Here is a 25901-nt window from a genome sequence, read left to right on the forward strand (position 1 = left end):
ACCGAGATTTCTAGTATCCAAAATCTCGAATAAGTCAAGATCAGAAAAATCCAAAATCCCGAATGGGTCGAAATCCTGAAAAGCCAAAATTCCGAAGGGTCAAAATCCCGAATAGGTCGACATTTCGAATGAGTCAAGACCTCGAAAACCAAAATCTCGAACGCCAAAATCCCGAAGGGCCAAGATCCCGAAACCTAAAATCCCGAATTCTTAAAAGTGTCATATTATATTCCCAGGATTGCACCCGCGCTTGCTGCAGGCAAACGGAAATTCTCTATGATTTGGGAAACTTTTCCACATATTCGGTATTTTCACTTTCAAGGTTTTACCTTTTTAGGATTTTGGCACATTCGAGATTTTGGTCCTTTAGATATTTAGATATTTTGCATTTTTGAAATTTCAGTATTCCGGGTTTTGATCGGTAGATGAATGATTCCCAAAACCAAAAAATGTGATATTTTATCATAAGAAATCAAATATTTTTAATTTTAATGCTTTTCGAAATTTTTCGTGACATTTTAGTGTTTTTTTGCGAGGAGGCCGTAAGTAAAAACAGAGGCCACAAATAATGTCGCGACGGTCGTCACCATACCGGTTTTAGAGCTACATACTCGAGTAACATCTAAAGAACTACCTTTTTTTAATCAAATCTTATTTTGTAAAAGTTTTTGTTCTAATCATAGAACACTTTATATACATTTTTAAAGGCTTAAAATGGCCAATTTTCGACACGATAAATTTAATAAGACTTGTTATAGCTTTTTAAAAAAAAAATAAAAACTTCTGTTTTTAAAGGGAAAATTTTTGAATTTTTTAAACATTGTTAAGACATTTAATGGATTTTAAGCAAAGAAGAAATTATTTTCTCATTTTAAAAACGAAAGCCCAGAAAGCCTTTAAAATTGTCTTTTAAAGGTTTCGACTTATCCGAATGATATTTTCTGGACATTGGCAACTCATTTTATGGATTCTATGCTGCTATAGGATAGGCTGTAGTAGGGTATCTGGGGTAGAATTAGACAACAGAATGTTGCAGTTTGACTTGAAAGGAATGATGAGCAAAACACTCTTTATTCAATTCAGAATAAATACCTCCCTTCCCTTCCTTCCTATTCATTGAAATATCTATCATTCTGATTCAAATATTTTTTAAAACCTATTCAGCCGCGTTCTCTCCAGAATATGAATTATTTTTTTCACCTTGATAATTTTCTCCCTACATAAACTCGTACAAGCTTTTGACAGCCTTTATTATTCGAAATTCAATTGTATTACCAAATGATATTTTTGCCAGGTAAGTATGAATTGGAATGGCGCAAAAGAACTATTTTTCCGGAAATTAATTTATCGACTATTTCACATAGTGTTTCGTGTCACTTTTGCGATTCTTTTTATTTCAATATTTCTGGACAATTCTGGAAAAACATAAAGTTTATTCATCGTAACGATCGTAACACTAAATGAAACTTTTTTTCATGATTCATTCACATTCTGTAATTAGACAGATTGTGGCATTCCTAACGCAATCTATGTACATTTCAATTGGATGTGATTAAATGTGACTTAGTATTTCTTAGGCGAAGTTGTACGTAATCATTTTGAATTATTTTAGGCGATTAGCAAACAAATCATTTCAGAAGAACATGAAACCTTTTTGGTTTGCGTCAAAAGGAAATAATATCATGCTATAATCTTTTCTATGAAATCTGCCTTGCTGCGTGAAATGTTTCGTAGAAAAATATCACAAATGCTATTAATTGAGCATAATTGGATGAATACATTCATTTAAATTTTAATTTAGTGGTATTGTGAGTAAGAAGACTTATAAACGCCTATTTCCGTTGAAATAGTAATTTTCAGAATTTTTTTGAGGAGTCATTTGAAACAATTGCAGATTAATAATTTATTTGATGTTGGGATTTTTTTTTGCAATATTTTCGTAGACTGACATCATACGGATTTTACTGCGAAACGGTGCCCAGGTTGATGCACGAGCTCGTGAACAGCAGACCCCACTTCATATTGCTTCACGCCTCGGGAATGTTGACATTGTCATGCTACTTCTTCAGCACGGAGCCCAAGTGGATGCTACCACCAAGGATATGTACACAGCACTTCACATTGCGGCCAAGGAGGGCCAAGATGAGGTAAAAGATTTAGTGGCTAGGAAGATTCTCGATCATATTGACACAGTTTACATGATGCAATTATTTTGGATTAGGCATCAGGAGTATTTTATTTAGCATTTCACATTCATTTCTCTTTTGTTGTCATTTTATTTCTGTCCACATTATAATTGGATTTTTTTTTATGTCATACCTATTTCTTCTCACAGCATTATTCCAAATACAAATGTCTCATTTTTTGTGGGTGTCATGTGTCAAGTTTGAGGTTGAATTTGTGGGAGGGAATAATGAGAAAATAAACACTTATATCATGCTTCTTATTGACGTAGATGCAATTTATCATTTTCATTTTTGATGATAGGACTTTGTGGAAGATAGAAAAGAAAATTAATCACATTATTGTTCATGTTTTAAATGTTACTCATTTCATGTCATCTTTGTTTTCTCTTTCTTCATAGTTAGGTATGCACTCTTCCTTGACAGATAAACTTTTATGAAAATATTAAAAAAAAAAAAGAATGAAAATAGATGAATCAAAGACAAAGAACCAATAGGATTTTTGGATTGTTGGCATTTTATCATTTTGTTTCACTTCAATAAATTTATACACTGCGTTTGAATTTTTTACTTATTTTTTTTTCTTACTCTCTGTGTAGATTTGTTTCGGCCACTGATGGTTGTTGTTGTTTTGATTTCGGTCGCGGTGTTAGTGCAACAAAATTATTATTTTTTTAACTTTTTATTTCAATTTATTTTTACAAAGTGCTCGATGAAGGGACAATCTGAAGGAAAAGTGCCTACCTTTGAATGAATTTTTATGCCTCTTTTTTTATGTTGTTGATGTTGTTGCTGCTTTTTCTTGTTGCCAGAGAGAGAGAGCAAATTAATGAAATAATAATAAGACAAGATAATTTAGATTTTCCCTTCATTATTAACTTATGTTTTTTTTTTTAAACAATGTGAGAGAACATTACTGAAAAAAGTTGAATATTTTGCGTCAGTGTTTTATATTAATTTTGTCGCATTAATGGAAAAAAGAGATAAAGAGTATTTCAGAGAAAAGTTTTCGTGCGAAAGGCTGAAAGAAAATGGTAGAAAAAAAAAGATTTTGTTGAAGTAAAAGAAAAAAAGGTTAATGAAAAATTATTCTAAGGTATGAGTGGTCTTTTTTTGAGATATTGAGTGCAAATAATAACAAATTGTTCTATTTTTTTTGTAATTCCTTTTGATTAGTGTTAATCTCGTTGTTATTTTTGTTTATTATATTTACACTGTTAACTGCTGTGCATGTTTAAAAAAATTAGTATACATGGTTTGGCAATTGAAATGCGAAGCTATATTTTTCAAAAAGAAAAAGAAACATTATTGGAACTTTTTTTGCTATTATGTGGGACTTGGTCTTAATTCCATATTTTACAGGGAAATAAGATTGAATTTTTTTAAATAAGCTCCGCCCATGAAAATTTTAGGCCACGCCTCTTTCGAAGCTACGACCAATTGAAGCTGACTTATTCACAGATATTTAACTAAAAAGATTTAGTCTTACAAGAACGAAGTGATTTAAGAAATTCTCTTCTAAATCAGGCCCTAATGATTTTGTCTAACTAAATAAGCCACGCCTCTTAAAAAACCTGCATTAAAACAGTTTCAGAAACGCTTAGTGAAAGTCTCTGCTTATAGGATTTTTTTCCACTAGAATGCTTTATTTTTGTTCAATACGAAAGGGAAAAGCACGCTACCTTCGAACGACTCAAGCTTCGGACAATTCAATTTTTTCTTTATGTTCCTTATGGATTTCATTCATAGCTTTTTAGTAAAAAAAGGAAAAAAGTACAAACTTTTACAAACTTGTTTGTGGGCTATACGATTTGCGAGCATTTCGTAACTCTCCCATAGGAATTCACAAACATTTACGAACACGTTTGCAAAATATTTTTTTTCTGTGCACTAAATAATCAAAATTGATTTTTGGTATGACTTTGATTGAGGTAGCTTTAGACCAACTTTTCTTAAAAAGAAAAGTTTTAGTGTTGCCTTAGAAAAGCTCTTAAACTAAATGTTTGTGAATTGCCACTGGGACCTTACGAAACGTTCATAAATCGTATAACCTACCAAAAAGTTCGTAAAAGTTTGTACTTATTTTGTGCTCTACAGATCTTTTTCACAGGCATTGTTCGTAAGATGATCACTTGACGAGCATTTTATGTTCGTTTACGAACATTTGTTCGTAAATGTTCGTAAAATTTTGTCATTTGTTCGTGAATGTTCGTAAAAATTTGTCAATTGTTTTCAAAGATTTGTCAGACAAACAAATAATGCTCGTCAAGTGATCATGTCACGAACAATGTTTGTAAAGAGGATACAAGGTTTTACGAACTTTTTAGCGAATTATACTATCTACCAGTATTTTATAAATTCCCAGTAGGAATTACAAAATTTACAAACAAGTATTCAAAATATTTTTTTTTCTATATAGGGGAAGTACTCAAGCTTTCCACATTTGCCCCCACAATAATTATAATCGGTTCAGTAATCATAATCGGTTTTTTGGTGAAAGTTTAATACATTCTGATCCTTCAAAGATCATTTTCGGTTACATTTTTGGTAATTTTTTGATAAGAAGTTGATAAATTTGGTGGAAAAGTTCTCGTATTTAATTTATAAACAGAAATCTTGTAATTATCTTTTAGATGAAAGTATCAGTAGAAATATTCTTCTTTTTAATATTCCTTTACCTTAAACCAGAAGAAAACTAATATTCACTCTTTGAAAAACTAATAAAAAAGTTTAATAGCTATCGGAGTTACTTTAAATCAGGGGCCTCTCACATTCGTTTTTCCATACGTTTTTGCATAAAGGCAGTGAAAATTAATGGCAAGATTTTTCTAAGGAGAATTGACATTTCGAAATTGTGCACTAAAATCTATCTAAAAAATACATATTTCATAATGTTCGCCGAAATAATACAAGAACTACGACCAAATTTGTTTAAGTCACGGTGCAATATCTGCAAAATTTTTAGAAGGAATAGTAAAAAAAATAGCTTTACTTTTTATTAGGCTTGATAGACACTTCCTTTAAATAATCAAAATCGGATTAAAGTAGGATTTATGCCGATTTTTAATTTAAGTCTAAAGCCTTTTTTATCTGAGAACATTTCTTTTAGCATATTATTCTCAAGATAAAAACGCAATTACCTATGGAAAAAGCTTTTCAGATATTTTCACAAATTTGTCCAAGTTCGTCAAAATGAGTACTAAAAAGGATCAGGGAACAGAATTTCCTCAAAGACATTTTCTAAGCGGTTTTCTAAGTTGGTAAATTAGTATTTTTGTGAAATTTGTGAGAAAACTCTTGCTCTTTTTGTTCAAAAAACATTTCTTTGGGCTATAATGCTTCTAAAAAGTTCTCCTGGACATTTTAGAATCCTTGCTGCTACCTTATTGGAAGATACAACATTTTTATTTTTCACACGAGACTTTTTGGGCCGTGGTCTATTTTTCAATACTAAAAAAATTTAAAGTTTAAAGTTGTTGAATTTCAAGATGTTGAATTTGGAATTGTTGAATTTAAAAATTGTTGAATTTTTATGTGTGAATTCAAAAATTGTTGAACTCTGTTTATTTTTAAATTTTCTTTTCATTTCGAAGATTTTGATTTTTTGCCTTTTTAGACATTTTTATTGGTTTTTTTCTGTACTCGGGGATCCCCCCTAATGCGAAATGATTACATCTGATGCTCGGATCTTCACGATATATTTATTATGCATATAAATATTTGATGTTCTATATGACTTTTGTCCAATGAAAAGCATCTCGACTGAAGTATAAGTCTTAATTGGGAATTCAACAATTTTTACACAACTTTTGTTTAAAAATTCAACAAATTTAGTTGAAATACACAAGGCTTCACACTATAATAGTGTTAAAAATTATGATCAAACTATAATAGTGTTAATTTTTGATCATGTGACAAAAAATACCATAAAGTTGTGTATTTTTTACACTATAATAATGTGAAAAACTGTAATCATACTATAATAGTGGTAATTTTTAGAATTTGTCAAACAGTTTCAATTCAATGAACATTGTTGAAATTTTTTTATGATTATAACAGTGAGAAATTTTACACAGATAGCAATTAAATAATTAATTTGGCCGATTTCACACTATTATAGTGTTAAAATTTTACACATTTTCAAATTAAACAACATTGTTGAAAATTTTTCAACTATAATAGTGATAATTTTCAATCACGTGACAATAAATTACCAAAATGTTGTGCATTTTTTAAATCTTTTTTAAATTAAACAACTAAAATGGTCGATTTTGCACTATTATAGTTGTAAAATTTTACACAGTTTTTTTACTGTGTGGGCCATAATTTTTAAAAGCCTTAACCTTAAGGATTTACTTTAACAATATTGTTTTCTTTTTAATATTAACAAAAATCAAGAGTTATCAATTTATTTGGTTATAACTTTCAAAAGAGGCGTGGTCAAAATTATTTTTGGGCGGAGCTTACTTCGGATGTAAAAACACTTTGGTTGAGTTGAACAAAGTCAATTGCTGACCCGTGCAAAGCAAGATAGAATAATAAAAAAAAACATATTACCAGTATTACTATCGCCTCTTATCTTTTTTTAATTGCTGTCTTGCTAATTTCCAAACATTTTTTTTGTTGTTGTATTGTTCCAATTCGAAGGCTTCTTTTTCTATTCTTTCTTCTCACGTTTAATTGCTGGGGATGGATATTTTTGGCAGAAAATTACTGACTTAATATTCCATCGTCTCCAATCTTTTGTCCATCTCTAGGTTGCTGCTGTGTTGATTGAGAATGGTGCATCTTTGGATTCAGCTACAAAGAAGGGCTTCACTCCACTTCATCTGACAGCCAAGTACGGAAATATCAAGGTGGCTCAGTTGTTGCTGCAGAAGGATGCTCCTGTTGATGCACAGGGCAAGAATGGTGTGACTCCACTTCATGTGGCCAGTCACTATGATCATCAGAATGTGGCACTGTTGTTGCTGGAAAAGGGTGCAAGTCCCCATGCTACGGCCAAAAATGGTCATACTCCACTTCATATTGCAGCCAGGAAGAATCAGATGGATATTGCTACGACTCTGTTGGAATATGGTGCTCAGGCTGATGCTGAGAGCAAAGCTGGATTTACACCACTCCATCTCAGTGCACAGGAAGGACATGGGGATATGTCAACGTTGCTGCTGGAACATAAGGCGGATGCCAATCATCAGGCCAGAAATGGTCTAACGCCAATGCATCTCTGTGCCCAGGAGGATAAGGTCAATGTGGCTGAGATTCTTCAGAAGGCTGGAGCAGACATCAATGCGGTCACAAAGGCCGGCTACACTCCTCTTCATGTGGCATCTCACTTTGGGCAGGCCAATATGGTGCGTTTCTTGGTACAGAACGGTGGACAGGTGGATTCATCCACTCAGATTGGCTACACACCGCTCCATCAGGCCTCCCAGCAGGGACACATTCACATTGTCAAACTCCTGCTGGAGAACAATGCTGATCCCAATGCTGAAACTCAAAATGGTCAGACACCACTTCATATTGCACGCAAACTGGGCTACATCAGTGTTCTGGACTCCCTAAAGGCAGTGACAGATGAGAAATCATCTCCAGTGCAGACAACAACTGGTGATGAAAAGTATCGTGTTGTAGCTCCGGAGGCAATGCACGAAACCTTCATGTCAGACTCGGAGGAGGAAGGAGGTGAGTTACATGAATCTACTTTTCCTTTTTTTTGTATTCTCTTGTTTGTTCTCTCAGTCATTGTGACACAACTCATCTGCTCGGCAAAATTTCATCGTCACTCATTCATTTACCATCCTCCATTGATGCACTCTGTTGAGACACTGATTTCTTTTGTTGATGATTCTTTGATCAATTGGCAAGACAATGCGATACTTTCTTGATTTCTTTTTGACCCCATGACAAATTTTTGCAAAGGGGTTGAGTCTCTTGAGATTTTTTTTTAAGAAATTTAATTGAATAATATTGAAGATCATGAATGTTCCCTTTTTTCTAAAATTCCAGAATTTTCGTTCATCGCTCGAAAAACAATTTTTAAAAATCCTTATCGATTAAAGAAATAATAAATCTCTTCAACATCCAAGTTCAATGTTAAATGTGAAGCACATAAATTTGCGTAATTTATATAATTTTCTTCTTATTCAAAGTTTTACAGAAATATGCCTTATATTATAAATAACTTACAATATTTTCCTAATTTGAAAGTTTATTGAGAAGATTTTTGTCGGAATATACAGACCAGCGAACCAGGCTGAAAAGTCTAAAGTTGTATCTCAAAATTGAGGAACAGGGTAAGTGTGCCAAATTTCGGCATAATTGCATATAAGCACCGAAGTCCTAAGTTTGATATTGATATTGATATTAAACCTTGAAAACTAGTTTATCATCTTTGTTTTCTTTAAATCACTTCTTAAAATATTGAAAAATTAATAATAATATGGACATTGCTTTGGGTAGTATTCCGGCCACTTTGAGTGAAATACCGGCCACTTTTTTTCTGACCACCTTTTGTGACGCAACAGATAGAAAATTTCCAAACGTCAAACGGAACGACTTTAAAATTTAGTTAAATACGTTTACATGACCCACAAGCCCACAGATCTTCCGCGAAATTTATCATGAAGACCTGAAGAGTAGCAACTCAAGTTTACGCGCAGATTCCCGTAGCAATTTGCCCTTCCTGAACTCTTCCAAGGTCCTTTCCACATCATCTTTTTCATAGAAGCGATGGTTTTTTTCTCTGGATATTGTAGAACTCAGAAACTGAAAAAAAAACATAAAATTAATAAGAAATTTAAGAAAGCAAAAGATGTTGCCGAAATATCCAACACTACCTCACCGGAGAGACGCTCACAAAGTATATACCTTTTTAAGCTAAATACAGGATCCAGCTGGGAAATTTTTCCCGAAATTTAAAGATTGATTTACTATTAACATAAACAGAAACAATCTTTAATGAAAACTAATCAATTTTCATGAAAAACACCGAAGGAAAACCTTTTGCACTTCACCACAAATCGTAAGACTGCTAGAAACATAATCAATCTTTCACATTTTTTTTAAAACTCTTTGCACACTGAGTTTTACAACGCAATTTAAATTTCCATGGCCGAAATTACACTCAAAGCTGCCGAAATTAGAACCTGGCCAAAATTTGGCACATTTCCCTATGTCTGCAATATTTGTTCTTATTTATTCATATTCACAAGTACTGGTATTCGGATCAGTGAAGTCTTAAATAGTCTTCTTATAGTTAAACTAAAGTTTAACTATATGGTTTAACTTTTCTAATTTCCTATCAGACAAGATTTTTAGATACTTTTGACTTGGGCTTGATTTTTAAGGACAAATAAGTCTTTAAATTTTGAAGAACTACACTAAAATTTTTTGTTACTTAGAATTTCGAGGCCTTCGGAAAGTGGGAAAGCCTACAGTATGATATCCGCATTATACGGATAACAGACTTTGGGAATTAGGCTCCACTCCTGAAAATCTACAATTCCTAAATAACAAGTATTTTTATGAATTTATAAAACGCATAAAACTAATAAGTAGAAGATATTGAAAACGGAACTGAGAAAAATTCAATTCTTTTGGATGATTACAAACTATAAGGATGTCCAAATGTAAGATATTTTTTTGTAGGACCCCAATTAATTCCTGAGCTTAGATATTTTTGATTAAAAAATTGTGAAATTGGCTTGCAGCATATGCTGCGGGCCGGAAAGAGTTAAGTCGTAAGTGTTTCTAAGGCATTACGGCTTAAACCGTGAGACGATTTGTTAGTATGAAACTGATGGTAATGTAGTCTAATCAATATTTTCGTTATAATTACAACAAATTACCTTAATCTGTCTTTAGGCTTACTCGTAAGTCGTAGGTATATCCAGCACATTAATTTTAAAGTTCGTATGACCCTAGATCAATTGCTCCATAAATCCGTAATTTATAGCCATCACAATTATTGGGCCGAAATCTATTATTTCCGAAATCTTATCTATTAAAAAATAAAGAAATCATACAACTGCAACTTAAATCTGAGGCTCCTTTAAATCGCATTAATTTAATTTTTATTTGAAAACCAAAAAATTTTTTTTTTCAAAAACGGGAAATCGAAAAATTTTGATTTTTCAACTGTTTATAAGTATTGTGGATGTGGAGTACTGTATTCCCTAAAAAATTGAACTCAAAATTTTGAGTTTAACTGGTATTTTTCCTTTTTTGAAAATGTTGTTAAAATTTGAATATTTTTTTAAAAAAATAAGCGCAAGAATGGAAGCTCGCCTTTTCATGGAATGTAGTACTCAATGTTACTGATCAACAGTAAAAAAATGAAAATTTTTGAGAATGGGGTTTTTGATAAAAAAATAATTTTTAAATTAAAAAAAACAGATTAAAATACGGTTACAAAAAAACTTGAGCAGATAATACGAAAACTAGTATATCGTTTTAAAGAGTATAAAATTATCTTTCAAATAAAAAAAAAGAGTAAGAAGAAATCTCAACCCGTTCGCGAAATAGAGCATTTTGAAATATTTGCCAAAAATCTCAATTGACGAATGAAGCGCGAGACGCCATCTTTGACGCCATGTGTCTCCGGCCACGAATTTTTTTTGGGCGAAAAAAATAGGGGTAATTATTTTATCGTGTACTTTAACATATGTAAAATTCAAAAACATCTCTAAGACTTGAGATGGATCGGCCCAAATAGGAATATCTTTGCTTTCTATCTGTGGAGTTTGATAAGTAAAATAAATTATGATATTACATAGCGAAAACGTACAAAAAATTAAAATTCAGTCTCGAAGTTCATTTTATTTTAGAACTTTTAGAGTTTTAGAACTTAAAATAGATGCAATTTATAAATACGATAATTGCATATGTTTAATCATTTTACTTTGAATGTAAAGTTCGTTGCAGTCTTATTCGTATATAATGTTTTACTTTATGATATATATCTCCTTATATATGGCTAATGAATCAATTTTTTTGCCAAGTGAATTAAAAATCCCAGGAACTAAAATGAATGGCTCATGCTGTACAATTAATGAAAATAATTCTGAATTGAGTTTATTTGATTTTAAGCCCAATTTGCAATTAGAGAAACAAAATCTAAAATAGAAAAACTGTTTTCTAGCAATTAATTATCTGGAATTTTCCAAAAGGGACACAAATTGGGAACAAAATTAACATCTCATTGTATAGAGACTAACCCCTTAAAAACTGTGTACACCGTTAGTGAACGGGGTATCCTCAAAATTCACATTTTACCTTCTCTATATGCCTGTTCGCGCGCATGATGGTATTTATGTAGGTGAAACGAATTACTTGGATACATCATGCTACCAATTGCTAAATCATCCAATCAATGGTAGTCATGTTTATCTTCCCTACTATCATGGTGATTCCATAACTCGTAAGTCACATCCCATTCATTTTTTTTTCACAATTTCTGAATGTTGTTGAATTTTCATTTGAAAATAAAAACTGTCAAATAATAATGAAAACTCATTTTGATGTCGCTATATAGACATAATTGTGTTGAATGGTGTCGATGTATATCAGAAAAAAATAGGAATGCATTTTAAGTGTCCATTATATTTACTCTTTCATCAAAGAAGAAAAAATAATTAAAATGTCTCTAATTTTTTTGAGTAGAAAGGATCGGATGTATTGTTTTCTTTTTCAATTGCTTAGGTGAGGACACTGTTTTGAGTGATCAGCCGTATCGCTATTTGACAGTGGATGAAATGAAATCTCTGGGTGATGATTCACTGCCCATCGATGTGACCCGAGATGAGAGAATTGATTCCAACAAAATGGTTCAGAGTACAGATTCGGCTCAAATGCCACCAACTGCTCTTGAGGATAGCATTAGTCCTCAACATGCTAATATTGTGGGACGTTCTTACACCGACGGCAAGTACATCCCCGATAACATCAACATTGAGAGACATCCTCAGCATTTTGGGTAAGATCATTTTGATTTAACTAATTTTAACAATGATGTGACAAAGATGACATTAGAAATATCTACAGACGATAATGTCACAGAGATTTGAGCGAGAATTTTTTTCCATAACAATTTTTATTGACAATAATATCAATTTTGTGCTGCTATTTGATTTATTAACCGATTTTGGGGGATATATCCAGAAAACTTCACTGGAAAAAGTGAGTATTTTTGATAGCTGCAGTCGTGTGTGTCTTTTTTTCTCCTTTTGTTTTACTTTTATTTTTTTCCTAAAATGAAATTTTACCCAAAGAAGAGAATGTGGACACATGAAAAAAATTGGAATGTATCCTCAATTGGTTTGCAAGATTTAAGAAAAAATAACTACCTATCCCTATAAAGGAATTATCTATCCTCTGGAAAGCACTTTTGTTGATTGAATTATTATTTTGTACAGAGTTCTTCGGAAAATTGCAACCAAAATTTGAACGTCTCAGTGTGATTATAAAAAATGTAAAAGAAAATATTTAATTTTGTCAGTGAATGACTTTAAAAATGACATATTTGATAAAACTTGTTCAGTAATTATGCTGAATTTTTCCATCAAACTTTCTTGATCCACTTAATTTTAGTGACCATAATTCATAACATGATAAAACTGTAAAGAACCAAGGATGTGAAACCAATTATTTCGATGAATAATCCTCAAATTGTCGGGAAAGGATAAATCATTTTGAAAAATTTATCAGCTTTTTCCAGAGCTTTACGCCTAAGATACACTTACGACTTAAGCCGAAAAACGGTTTAACGTAATTATAATCAAAATAGTGATAAGATTAGGGGAAAGTATTCTCCCTGCGAACGTTCATGCCTTCGAATAATGTGAATTTTCTTTTAGTTTTCCTGAAAGAATTATACATTTTTATTAAATATTAGCTTATTATCAATTATTAATAATTATGTGATAATAATTTGTAAGTCTCTTAGAAAAATCAAAGAAAATTCACATTATTCGAAGGTATGAACGTTTGAAGGGAGAGTACTTTCCCCTAAATTTCTATCAGTTTCTGACTAGTCTGTCTCTCGGCTTAAGTCGAGAAACGGCTTAGTTAATGGAAAACTGATGAGAATTTAGTCAAATCATTATTTTGATTATAATTACGTGAAGCCGTCTTTCGGCTTAAGCGCAGAATCACATTGACAGTAAAATGTTCACCGTATTTTGTTAATTTACGCATTTTCATTGCAATTCTTACGCAAATTCTCGATTACCGTATTACCTTATCTCATACTCGGTGGCACTAGGTGAAAATAACATAAGAAAATTGAAGAAATAAAACGAAAATGCGATAAACAGTGAGCAAAAAACTGTACGATTAATTTCTCTTAGTTTTTTTTGCTCACCTTTTATCGAATTTTCTTTTTATTTCTTCAATTTTTTATTATTATTTTCATCTAGTGCCACCGAGTATGAGATAAGGTAATACGATAATCGAGAATTTTTTGTAAGAATTGCAATGAAAATGCGTAAATTAACGAAATACGGTGAGGCTACGGCGAGCATTTTATTGTCAATGTGATTCTGCCCTAAGTCGTAAGTATTTTCAGAACATTAGAAACTGATCCGAAATCTCTGGAAAAAGTTAATGCATTTTTCTTATGTGTTTTTCACTTCTCTGCGATTTCTAGATTCTCCACCGAGATAACTTAATCAAACTATAAGACCAGATAGGGCTTGTAGTAGCCAATTTCATCTGGTTATGCTAGTCGAGTTGACCTCAGAAGACCTTTGACTTCAAACTATTTTTCCTCTCAAGCCAATGGTCTTCTGAAATAAAATTTACGAGCAAAGAAAACTGGATATTGTCCTTTTTAATTTGGAATTGTCTGATTATGACCTATAACCAGAAATTTAGTAATGGCTAAATAACTAATTTCTCGTTAATCCGAGACACAATCCCCTTTTTCCAAACATGTGGTCAAATTACCTTCCAAATATACTAAATAAAAAGTTTAGTTTAGATTTTGCACCTGATAGCGAAATAGAGCTCGGCTGGCGGATTCCCTTCCCTGTTGAACAAGGAAAAAGCAAAGCCTTTTACTGGCGGTACAGTTCTGTTTCTTGCCGTATGGGGGGGGGGGGGGGGATTAGCTGACAGGTAACACTGTCAGTCAGTCAGTAACATGGCCTGGTAGAGTTCAGATGGGGGCACAGAGCTGGGTCGCTGCCGGGAAATTGGCCTGCGATAAACCTTGGTCTCACTAACACTGACCGTTATGAGTTTTTCCAAATGAAAGTTAAACTACTCTTATTTGCAGGATTTTCGTAACGGCTTTTGGCAAGATTTGATTTTATTTAATGGTCTTGGAATTTTCAGTCCTATTGCTTTATTTTTTTTGTCCCCCCCCCCCCCCCTTATATATTTTGTTGGTCTAAAGCCCTTCAGCCTATTATGACCAAGAACTATTTCTATAAAAAAGCTAAAATTATTAAAAAGCATATTTTGGAACTAGTTATAATCAATAAAAATCTAATTCTTGCTATCTTTTGCTATCTTATTCTTGCTATCTTAGGATATCTTTTGTAGCAGTCCAATTAATTTCTTAATTAATTATTCGTGAAATTTGTTTGCTAAGTATGTTACGGTAATTGTGAAATACGTCCTCGGTCATTCTGAATGCCAAACTCCCGAAATTAAGATTTTGCCATAATTCTTTATTGCTCAATTTCGATAAGTTAATCTGAATATAAATTATGGAACGCAATCGGGGGCGGAATGCGATTCGTATTTGGGATTTCAGGGTGAGCCATCAGCTCTTTGCAGATGATTTCATTCTTTTTGGATCCCTTTAGGAAACCCCTATCGAAAAGGTGTTGATTCGACCCAACAAGGTATTTCGAAGTGCTAAACTACTTCTGAAGATTGAAAGATCATTATAGCGCTTTAGATCACGTAGATAACATTCCTTTACTGCTCGAACTCCACAGAGAGAGCAGTATACCCTTGAAACAATTTTTCTTAATATAGTCTTGTAGAATTCCTTAAGTAAGGCATTATAGAACAAAAAATCTTTTTATTTACTTATAACGCTCTTGGTTCCATCACTGGCTGAGATTACTATAAGTAAAAGTGACGCACTCTTAAGGATGTTAAGAACTTCTACAGGAATTTCAACAGAAAATTCGCACTTTAAATCTTCTAAAAGTGCACTAAAAGACTTGTTTATAACTTGGTTCTATAAGGCAGCTATTTTGCTTCTTGGGTATATTCCTAATCCATCGATTTTGAAGTTTATATTCCTTACCCTATAAGGAGTCATACTTTGGTAGAATTTTGGAAATATGAAGTTTTGAGTTTTTTGACTCCACGCTGTTTCTTCATTCGGCCGTTACTACGCTTAGAGCCAAAACGGTTAGAGATAGAGACTTAAGACCTTCGAGAAAACCACATAAGTCGACCCTGGGACCATTAACATGCTCCTCATTTCCCCCATCTCTTCCCCTCCAAAACCATGATTTTTGGGATTGATCGAAAACGCATCATGGGACTTTTTCATTCTTGGATATGTTTTACAAATTACTCAGGCGGACATTTCGTCGTTATACGAAAGTCCAGTTGAATCATTCCCAAAAACGGGTTTTCAAGGCCAAAGGTTAAAAAGGCTCTAGAGAGCGTATTTCTCATTCTAATGGTATCACGTTTGAGCTCGTTGGAAAGGTCTTGGAATTTCTGGCAAGACTGAACCGTGAACGCAATACCTATCTACGTACCTACGTATTACCGTTAATCGATAATGTAAACGGCACATCTCAAAAGTACTTTCGCATAATTTACCATTTATCAATGCATAGCAAATAAGTATAATTAATTTTATTTTTATAAACCTAAGTTTCGGACCCATTGTCCTAATTTCAACGACGACGTCCAGTAAATATTCGTATCTTCCTCGCACCAGTTCTATGTTCTCCAGATAATTATATTTCTGTCCTCATAAATCCACTCATAAATCTTTTCATCAGTTCTCTGCTGCAAATCCTCCTTTTTCTGCTGTTGCAGCTGCCATTTTCTCCGTCGTTTTTCTTCAATTTCCTTCTCCTTTTAGTGGTTTATTTCCTGTACTATTCTATGTGAAGAATTTCGGTCCGATGGGGTGTAGCAAGAGTTGACGGAAACACTAGATCTTTCTTGACTTTCGCAATTTTATTCTTTACGACGTTTCGAGGATGAATGTCCTCTTCATCAGGTATCGAATTTTGTTGAGAAAATCACGTACAGGCAGGAAATGGTTACACTGCGAAAGTCAAGAAAGGTCTAGTATTTCCGTCAACTCTTGCTGTACTATTCTATTTTGTGTTCGATATCATGAATTCGAGTCTTCCGCAGAGAAGTTTTTCATTGCTTTAACACGACCAAAATGATTTCCTTTTACTGATCCAAGATATAGATTACTACCCAAGTTTATTTTTATGAAGATAATTTCTCTGAGTTGGTTGCAATTTTCGGAATAGCCCTGTATAAGCACGTGAGAATGCGGAGCAATGAGCTCTAATTCACTAGTTGGGTGAATTCCAGTTTCCTGGTGTCATTCCTTGTGGATGCACGTGGTGGAGCGATGAGGGGATGTCGTCACAGTGGTGTACGTATCATTGTACCAGCTCAGTCAGCTGCCCAACCAACAAGGATCACTTGTCGCTATGTCAAGCCCCAGAGAACTATGCATCCACCCCAGTTGATGGAGGGTGAAGCTCTGGCCAGTCGTGTTTTGGAATTAGGTCCTGTGGCAGCCAAATTTCTCGGTCCCGTGATTATGGAAGTGCCGCATTTTGCGTCATTGCGTGGGAAGGAGCGCGAAATTGTCATCTTGCGCTCTGACAATGGGGAAACATGGCGTGAGCATACCGTGGAGAATGCTGATGAGATCATCCATGATGTTCTCAATGAGTGCTTTGAGCCAGAAGGTGAGACAAAATAACCATCTAATTGGGCGTGTGAACATGCTAATGTTTCTTTTCCTCTGTGCACGCAATAAAATTTATTTTAAAAAAAAATAGATTTGAACCAGTTGGATGATTTGGGTGGTGGACGAGTATGTCGCTTTGTCACCTATGACTTCCCACAGTACTTTGCTGTGGTGTCACGCATTCGTCAGGAGGTGCATGCCATTGGGCCAGAAGGTGGAATGGTGTCAAGTACTGTTGTACCACAGGTGCAGGCTGTCTTCCCGCAAGGTGCTCTGACCAAGAAGATCAAAGTGGGACTTCAGGTAAATCTATTTAAGCCGCGTAAAGGTGTGGCACCGGAAAAATTGCGAAAAATTAGTGTCAATCATGTGCCCAAAAAGAAGCGTTTCTCCCTTATTTGGTAGAAATGGCCAGATTTACACCAAAAGAACAAACCAAAAAAAAAAGAAGAATCCATTCAGTCCAATCTTCTATTTAGAGATTTTTTTTTATTTTCTAAATGGATTCTTTAATTAAAGATACCATTGATGAAATCTCTCCAAATATTGATTTAAAATTAACCAATACAATGAAAAATCAAACTGCCACTTATACATATTTAATCCAATATAATCCATATTTATAAAAAAATATCCTAATCATACAGTTTGTTCTATTTTTAGCGCAACTAATGGGTTTAATAGTGTTAATGAAAAGCATTTCATATATTCGGTAATTTACTGGAAATCGATAATTTTATTTTAGACCAATTTCGTAAGAGAAATTTTGTATTTTTACGTGAATTCTGACAACTCAAACTAATTAGTAAGATAGAAATTTTAATTCATAGACTTTATAATTTTTTTTAAATCATTTAAACAGAAAAAATCGCACTAATGGGATAATTACTTATGTGGAAAAATTTTTAAAATCTCAATGAAAAAGTTAAAAGTTCTTCTTAGGGGCTCTAATGCAGCTCTTCGAGAATAGTCTGTAAAATTGCAGGTTTGTGAAATTACAGGTTGAGTTAAAGATTCTCAAGGAGCAGCTTAAACCTATTTATTTCGACTCAAAAAGCCTCAAATAATAATCCATGAAAAATCAAGGGGCAAACAACTGACCAAAGTTTCATGTCGTAGAATCAATATTCACAAAATATTCACAATTTTATATGCGAAGAAGAAAATATTCGAATATTTCCCTAAATATTCGCAATATTCAGGAATTATTCGCGATATTCACAGTATTCAGGGATTATTCGCGATATTCGCAATATTCAGGAATTATTGGCGATATTCGCAATATTCATGAAAAATGCCAATATTCGCGATATTCACGTTTGTAGATGTTCTAGACTCACGAGTTGTTTCCCCCTTGTGAAAAATTTGCAACTCTTGGCTGTGAAAGTTTTTCAATTTCAATTGGATTTTAGCTCGTCATTATGAAAATCCTGAAACATTAAGTGACTTTTGCAGTTGTGAAACACATGAGAGAATGTTCTGTGATTTTTCTCGTATTTTTTTATACCCATAGAAGGATTATTCCATCCTTTTTGATACTAAATTCAACTAAGACTTTCCAGAGAGAGAAAAAAACAGCAATTAAATGGGCAGAAAACTTGAATTCTCTTGATTTATCCTTAACTTTTTACGACGATTCGAGAATGGAAGTTCTCTTCATCAGCTTTCGAATTTGGAGGAAAAATTACGTACAAGCGGGGAAATTTGCTGCTGTACTTTACTTGGAACTTTATCACAATTTTCCACTTCGAAATTGGCTATTCAAAAGATTAAAAAGACATGGAATGTCAGAATGTTCTGCGTCAGTCCTTTTACTGATGCCTTTCAAAGTGTAAAGTTGTGGTTAAGTCCAAGTAAAGTCCAAAAATTCCAAATTGGAAACCCGATCCATCGTCGAAATATCGTGAACAATTCAAATGAAAAAAATCAGAGAAGGTCTAATGAGGAATGAAAAGATCCGTTTTAACACAAAATTTGTAAGGATGAGGGGAAGTTTAAGATTTTATAATATTTAAAGGTTTGAACTTTCTAAATTCTTTACCACCTTGACTTTAAAAAACCACTTCCAAAAATGATTTTAGAACTTTTTAATAATCTTTTATGGACTAAAAGGTTTCCAAGTTTCTAAAAACGGAACCGGGGCAAAATTAGACAGTGAGATGTTATAGTTTGTCTCAGAAGTACAATTGTACGTACAAACGGTACAAACTATTTATTCAGAATAAACACTTCCCTCCTTATTGATTGAAATCTTTATCAGTTTCATTCACTGGGGCATCATTGAACATGGGGTAGCACCAAACACTGATTTTTATTTCTAAACTATTTGGAAAACCATGACGACTAGTTGTAAACAGTGAACTAGTATCTGCATAGTATTTATGAATTTATATAGATTTCGTCCTGTGAAGTGTAATATCTAATTAAAAAAGCTACCCCGTGTTCGGTGGTGCCCCAGTTCCTCCTTTTACTTTCTTGTTTTTTATAAATTTCAATGAAAAATGAAAAGGAGAAATCTCTGTCACTACTCACGACTGTTTCCTATCATGAGTCGTCGTCATGTTCCAAACCCACCAAATAATCGTGACACAAACCAATAAAAAGAAAAGTCTTGAGAACAGTCATGTACTAAAAAAATGTTTAAGAGAAAGTTTTCCCTTTTTCATTTTCTATTGAAATAGTATCATATTTTTACTCTGATCTCTTTATCGCGTCATCTCATTCCGTAATTTGTACAACTGGTTTTGCAAAAGTTTTAAAATGTTTTCAAATGTCTTATTAAATCTAACATACGCCTAGTACTAAATTTTAATTCTGCGTTTAGTACAAGTCGAGTGATATGTGAGGTGAGATAACAAAAAAGAAGAATTAAAGATATTTCTTTTACTGAATTATTCATTATAATAACAACTAAAATTTCTCTAAAATTTACTATATCATGGTACCTCCGGACAACTCAAGCTTCTGACAAGTTATTTGCTGCTCGAACTCAAAGAGAGAGCATTTATATAATCCACTTTTTCAACTTGTGACACGGCTAGAAGCCATTATTTAGAACAATCTTTTTTGCCCCATTTTCAACCATGTTTTTTTGTTTGTTTCGAAAACGGTTCCTAAGATTTTTTTCCTTTTCGAATATGTTTTAGAGGTAATCAAGACGAAATTTCGTCCTTGGACACCTATGTTAGAAAACCATTTCGATATCTAATTTTCAAAGGTCAAATTTAAACCACTTTGGAGGACCTTTTCTTTTAATTTTATCAACAATTTAATCGGTAGTAGACCATTTACCCAAAAAGCATATGAAAAAATAATACACGGATATTGTTTTTTATAATATAATAATGAATCAATTTCATTGTAAACATATTGAAGAAATGAAATGTTCGAAGCTTGAATCGTTCGAATGTATCGCGCTTTCCTTTAAAGGTTTTACCTTAAAAATATCCTTATTTGCAGTTAACAGAAAAATTTTGATTAAAAAACATCAGATTCGAAAGTTCAAATAAAAATCTGTGAAATTAAGGGATTTTAGACCAACGAATTGAACCCAAAATAACATTTAATCACGTCAAAAAATATCGCTCTTTTTAACGTTAATGATAACATAGAGAGAAAAAAAATTTAAAACAAGTAAAATTTTGTATAAAAAGCAATCTTCCAAGTGATATTAAAAAAAGAGTTGCGTTAACAATAGAACATTCTGTAACATAGAAAATAATATTGATTCAATAGAGATAGATGGAAAACGTAATGAAGGTAATTGAAGTAGTTTAAATGATGGTTTTAATGGTAACTTTCTATTGTGACTAGAATAGCCAAACCTGGTAAGGCACTTCCCGTGCAAAGGAAGGATGTATGGGTTCAAATCCCATTTCTAGTCCACTGAATGGAATTAATTAAAACCATTGATAGAGAAACACTACAGAGATATTGACATAAAGAGCATGATGGAAAGCTTTTACAATTTATTTAATCAAAGCACCTTTCTTTCACTGTATTTTTCTTCTTTAATCTGTCTCTCTCTATTATTTCTATCTCTGCAAATTGATATACCTAAATAGACAATTTTTTCAGAGATAAATAACCCTTTGGCACTAACTCTATATTGAGCAAGAAAAGAAAAATCTTCTTTGAATGCATGATAAAGAAGATTTATACCTATACTTATTGTATTTGTAAGCATAAAAATATTACTATATTAGTATTTAATTATTCGAACCCTTAACATGATCTCTAGGAATTATGTATTTTATGTAGCGTTGGTTGCAACATGGTGAGAAAAAAAATTGAAAAAGGAAACGAAAGAATTGAAGAATTTATTGAGAAAGAAAATGACAAAATATTTTTTCTAAAAATATGAAAATTCAAAATTTTAACAGATTTATTAAATTTTAGTATTTAGCAACACTTCAAATATTTATCACGAATATTTAAAAAAAATTAGCATTACTTAATATTTTACTGGATGTAATATGCAATCGTATCTAACCCACTGAAGTTTAACAATGAAAAAGAAGGAAAAATAGAAAGGAACAAGAATGATTTTGAGTGCCCAATAAATTTAGTTGAAATGAAAGAAAATGTTGTTACTTATTGAACTGATGAAAAAAAAACAAAAAAAACCCTATGAAAGAAAATAATTGTGTAAATTATATGTGAGCAGGGTTCGAAAAGTAGATTTAGAATTTTTTTGTTCACATTAGATATCAATCACACAATTTTATTTTAGTGTGTTTTTCAAATTAGATAAATTGTCACTAAATTTATTGGGCGAAAAGCTCAAAATTATATAACAGAAAAGAAAAAAACAAAAGAGCCAAAAATGATTTAAACATTTTTTTACGTACAATTTTTTGAATTATACTTATCATTTCTTTGGATGTTGAAAACCCAAATTTTATTTTTACAAATAATTTTTTTTATAATGCCAAAAATATTTTGCACTTTGAGCCAAAACAAAAATTACATTTGCCTGCGCCCAATAAGTGTGACTATCATTGTTTCAAAAAAGCCATTGTACTGTTTTTTGAAACATTCGAGCCTTGCTTCAAATGTATGATTTAATATTATTTTCTTTCAAATGATTTTCCTTGTTGTCCTCCATCCAAAGATTCCTAATTTTATTTTATCAATTATTTTTCTTTCATTTCAATTATATTATTTGTTTTTTTTATTATGCTTTATTGTTTTTTTTTTAAATTATGCTTTTATGTTTTTTTTTTTCTATCACTTCTTGCTTTTTGATTTTAGAGTAGTCTTCATTTAATAAACACTTAACACAAAAGATTTCCATCTGTTCCTCCTGGTAGATAACCAAGAAAAAACAAAGTTGTAATTTTAGGAAAAAGGAAAGCGGGAAGAGAAGAAAATCCTCGTGTAGTCTTCTTTTTTGGCCGAAGTAGTCAATGATACCCCTTAAAGAGTTTCTATCCATTTTTTGTGTTTTTCTTTTATGCAATATTCTTTGATTTTTCAATTTTTTCTTTTATAATTTTCTTTTAATTTTTTGATTTTATCTGTTTACTTTCTCTTTTTTATCACCACCTCTCACAATGATGTTGTTCAGGCACAACCCATCGATCCTGATTTAACGGCGAAATTGCTAGGACGCGGTGTAGCTACGAGTCCCATAGTTACTGTTGAGCCACGTCGAAGGAAATTCCACAAGGCAATAACGCTAAGTATGCCAGCACCAAAAGCACACAGCCAGGGAATGATAAATCAATATTCAGGAAGTGCACCTACTTTACGATTACTCTGCTCCATCACAGGTATGTTGAGAGACATTTTACCCCATTAGAAAACAAAACTGTTTACTTTTAGTGTGTTTTTGGGGCGCATATATTTGAGGTTGGGATATTTATTTTTTCCCTCTTCATGTTGTGTTTCACTGGGGAGAAAAGATCATACAAACGTTATCCTCCCCAGGACACCATCATTTATTTATGTTGTCGTTCTGTTGTGTAGACAGATTTTAATTTTTTCTTTTTATCAGCTACAGACTTTGCTATTTCAAAAATCATAAATAGAAATAAATTAAGATTATTTTATTTTTCTAACAAAATTCCCTAGAAATATTTAAATTAGGTAGACAAAGTGATTTTTTTTGTAATAAAACATTTGAACCATGTTTGATACTGGAAAATATTAATGCAATCTTTATCTTACTGAATCACATAATAAGTCACAACAGGTTCAGTAATTGAAGTTTAGTAAAACTATTAGTTCTTTTGACATTAATATTCCATATTTTTTCAAACGATTTTTAAGTTTTTTCATCAAACTTTATTTTTTCAATCAAAGCTAAAATCTTAAATAGATTTTTTGTCAGAAGAATACATAATCAAATTTTATTAATAACGTATCATTAGGATTACGTAATTGAATTCATATTTATAAAATATTTTATTGATTTGTTGATGAATTTGCTCTTGATTTTGTCGACAAATTCAAAGATTTCTTCCAAAGAATAAAAAATAAATTGATTTTCGCAATAACATCACAGTAAAATTACATTTTTTTTAATAAATAAATATTCATCGACTAATAACATGTCAGACAACATTAGTAATACCTCTATTCAGCCAATAAAGACTAAGGCTTCGACCTAAGGCTTAGCCAAATGGCATAACTGCTCTAATTTCTTATCAATCATGATTTTTTTGGGAATATTTAACTTAGGATTGTATTATAAAATATAAATAACCTATTAGGCTCTCAAAAAGCAATTAACCCATTCACTCAATGTACCAGAAATACTGGAAATAGAATGTTCATATTTTGGAATTAGTTTTCTACAGATTAATAGATGAATTTTTTGAAAAGAAAAAAATTTTACCTAATATGAGGGCACGGGGAGTCCCTATCAAACACACGTCTTAACGGTCACTGAATTTAAATTCTGTGCATTAATTCATTACAAACTCTATTGATTTATTTAGAGTAACTGTCCAAGAAAACAATTAAGCAACTAGAATTCTAATCAGGAAAGAGGAAAGAGGCCAAATTTAACAAATTCGACGGGATGTCGTATTTTCCGTCCGCCATTTTAAGGAAAAATTTTTCATGAACTTCCGCGAAGCAAGAAAAGAACAATAAAATATATTTCCATCTCTGTCGGACTATTTTTTCCAAGTAACTGAAGAACCAAAATTACTAAAAATACATTCCCGACTTTAATTTGGATAAAAATTGCCCAGGAATAAATCATCTAAAATCACTCAATTTGCGTATGATGTATAATACCATGGTAAGGAATGGGTTAAATTGCACGCTATTCAGGATTTTGAGACCTTCGGGAACTTGGCTAAATTTCTAGTCTGAAGACTAGAGGAAATTGTGTTCAAAAACAACATCGTTACATAAATCATTAGTATAAAATATATAACATTTTGATATCAAGATTTGAAGACAATTCTAACGCTTTAAGAAGGAATCATGACAATCTTAAAATTTTAAGGTCAAAGCGATTCAGCTTTGGAAAATGCGCGAACACTGGATCCAGATGCTTATGAACCTATTAATAAAATTCGTTAAAGATTAATTTTATGAGGAAAAGCGCCGTGTTCACAAATTCATACGCTTCACTAGGGGAAGGTGGGGCTATATTGAGTTGATGGTGCTATATTGAAAACGCTAATTTTCGCATATTTCTAAAATAAGCTGGACCTTGCCATTAATTAATTTAAATCCACTTTTGTTTTTTCTATGTCTATCTAAATTACATTACGTTAAAGCACAGCTTTCTTTGGAAATATGAGAAAAAAGGTGTGTCAAATTCTTAAACTCGTAACATAGATGCTATACTTCCAATGTACTCTCGCATCATTTACTCTTTCCCGGTTCTAAACAAATTTGTACCGATTCACGTAATAGAATCGATTTTCGGCCAAAAATTAATTACCGGTTCATTACCAATTTACAATTGATTTATAAATCACTCAAAACATTTCTCAAAATACCTTAGGAGTAATAATGATTGAATTTCGGAGAAAAATAAGTTATCGATTATGAATCGGCTCATTACCGATTTATAACTGATTGGAACTGGTTCAGTTTTATCGGAAATTCCAAGACCTTTCCAAGAAGCCAAAACATGATACCATTCTTATGAGAAATACGCTCTCTAGAGCCTTTTTAACCTTTGACCTTGAAAAATCGTAATTTGAAATGATTCAACGGTATTTTCGTATAAGAACAAAATCTTCGCCTACATAATCCCTAAAATGTATCCAAAAGTGATCACGACGAATTGCACGACGAGTTTTCGAGCAAAAAGATAGTTTTTGTGCGAAACGGGAGAGTCGGGAAAAATGAGGAACATTTCAGTGGTCTCAGGGTCGACTAATGGGAGAGGACGTCCCCAAGGTCCTAATACGGGCTTCAGATATGAGACTTAGCCATGTGGCTTAACTTCTCTAATTCCTTGATTTTTATGGAATTGTTGTTTAGGATTGAATATTTTACCCTCATAAACAAAATTGAAAATTGAAAAATTAATAAAATTGCTCGTTATTTAGATTTTTGAGACCTTCGGAAACTGGGCTAAGCCTCCAATCTGAAGCCGGCATAATACGGGCTTCAGACCTAAGGCTTAGCCATATGGCTTAACTTCTCTAATATCTTATCAGTCAAGATTTTTTGGAAAATTTTGACATAGGATTGGCTTATTAAGGGCAAATGACCTATTACATTTTGAAAAATCAATAAAATCGGTTGCTGTTTAAGGTTTTGAGACCCTCGGGAACTGGGCTAAACCTCTAGTCTGAAGACGGTCTAAGGCTCTATCTTTAACC

At 32.4% G+C, this 25901-nt stretch overlaps 1 protein-coding gene across 7 annotated transcripts in view; it reads left to right on the forward strand.

The window, feature by feature from the left end:
• The window catches only part of LOC129810261 (ankyrin-3-like), an 81908-nt gene that overhangs the window by 44295 nt on the left and 11712 nt on the right, over positions 1 to 25901 (forward strand). For 3 of the 7 annotated variants that reach the window (XM_055860603.1, XM_055860604.1, XM_055860605.1), the window contains 6 exons: positions 1944 to 2147; positions 6941 to 7868; positions 11886 to 12159; positions 16716 to 17101; positions 17195 to 17406; positions 22673 to 22877. In XM_055860603.1, the coding sequence (XP_055716578.1) occupies positions 1944 to 2147; positions 6941 to 7868; positions 11886 to 12159; positions 16716 to 17101; positions 17195 to 17406; positions 22673 to 22877 (2209 nt within the window). Of the gene's footprint in view, positions 1 to 1943; positions 2747 to 6940; positions 7869 to 11885; positions 12160 to 12344; positions 12363 to 16700; positions 17102 to 17194; positions 21630 to 22672; positions 22878 to 25901 lie in introns of those variants that run through there. The other 4 variants (XM_055860601.1, XM_055860602.1, XM_055860606.1 and 1 more) reach the window with 4 other exon arrangements.

The sequence above is a fragment of the Phlebotomus papatasi genome, chromosome 1 (assembly GCF_024763615.1).
Source record: "Phlebotomus papatasi isolate M1 chromosome 1, Ppap_2.1, whole genome shotgun sequence".
Classification (NCBI taxonomy): domain Eukaryota; kingdom Metazoa; phylum Arthropoda; class Insecta; order Diptera; family Psychodidae; genus Phlebotomus; species Phlebotomus papatasi.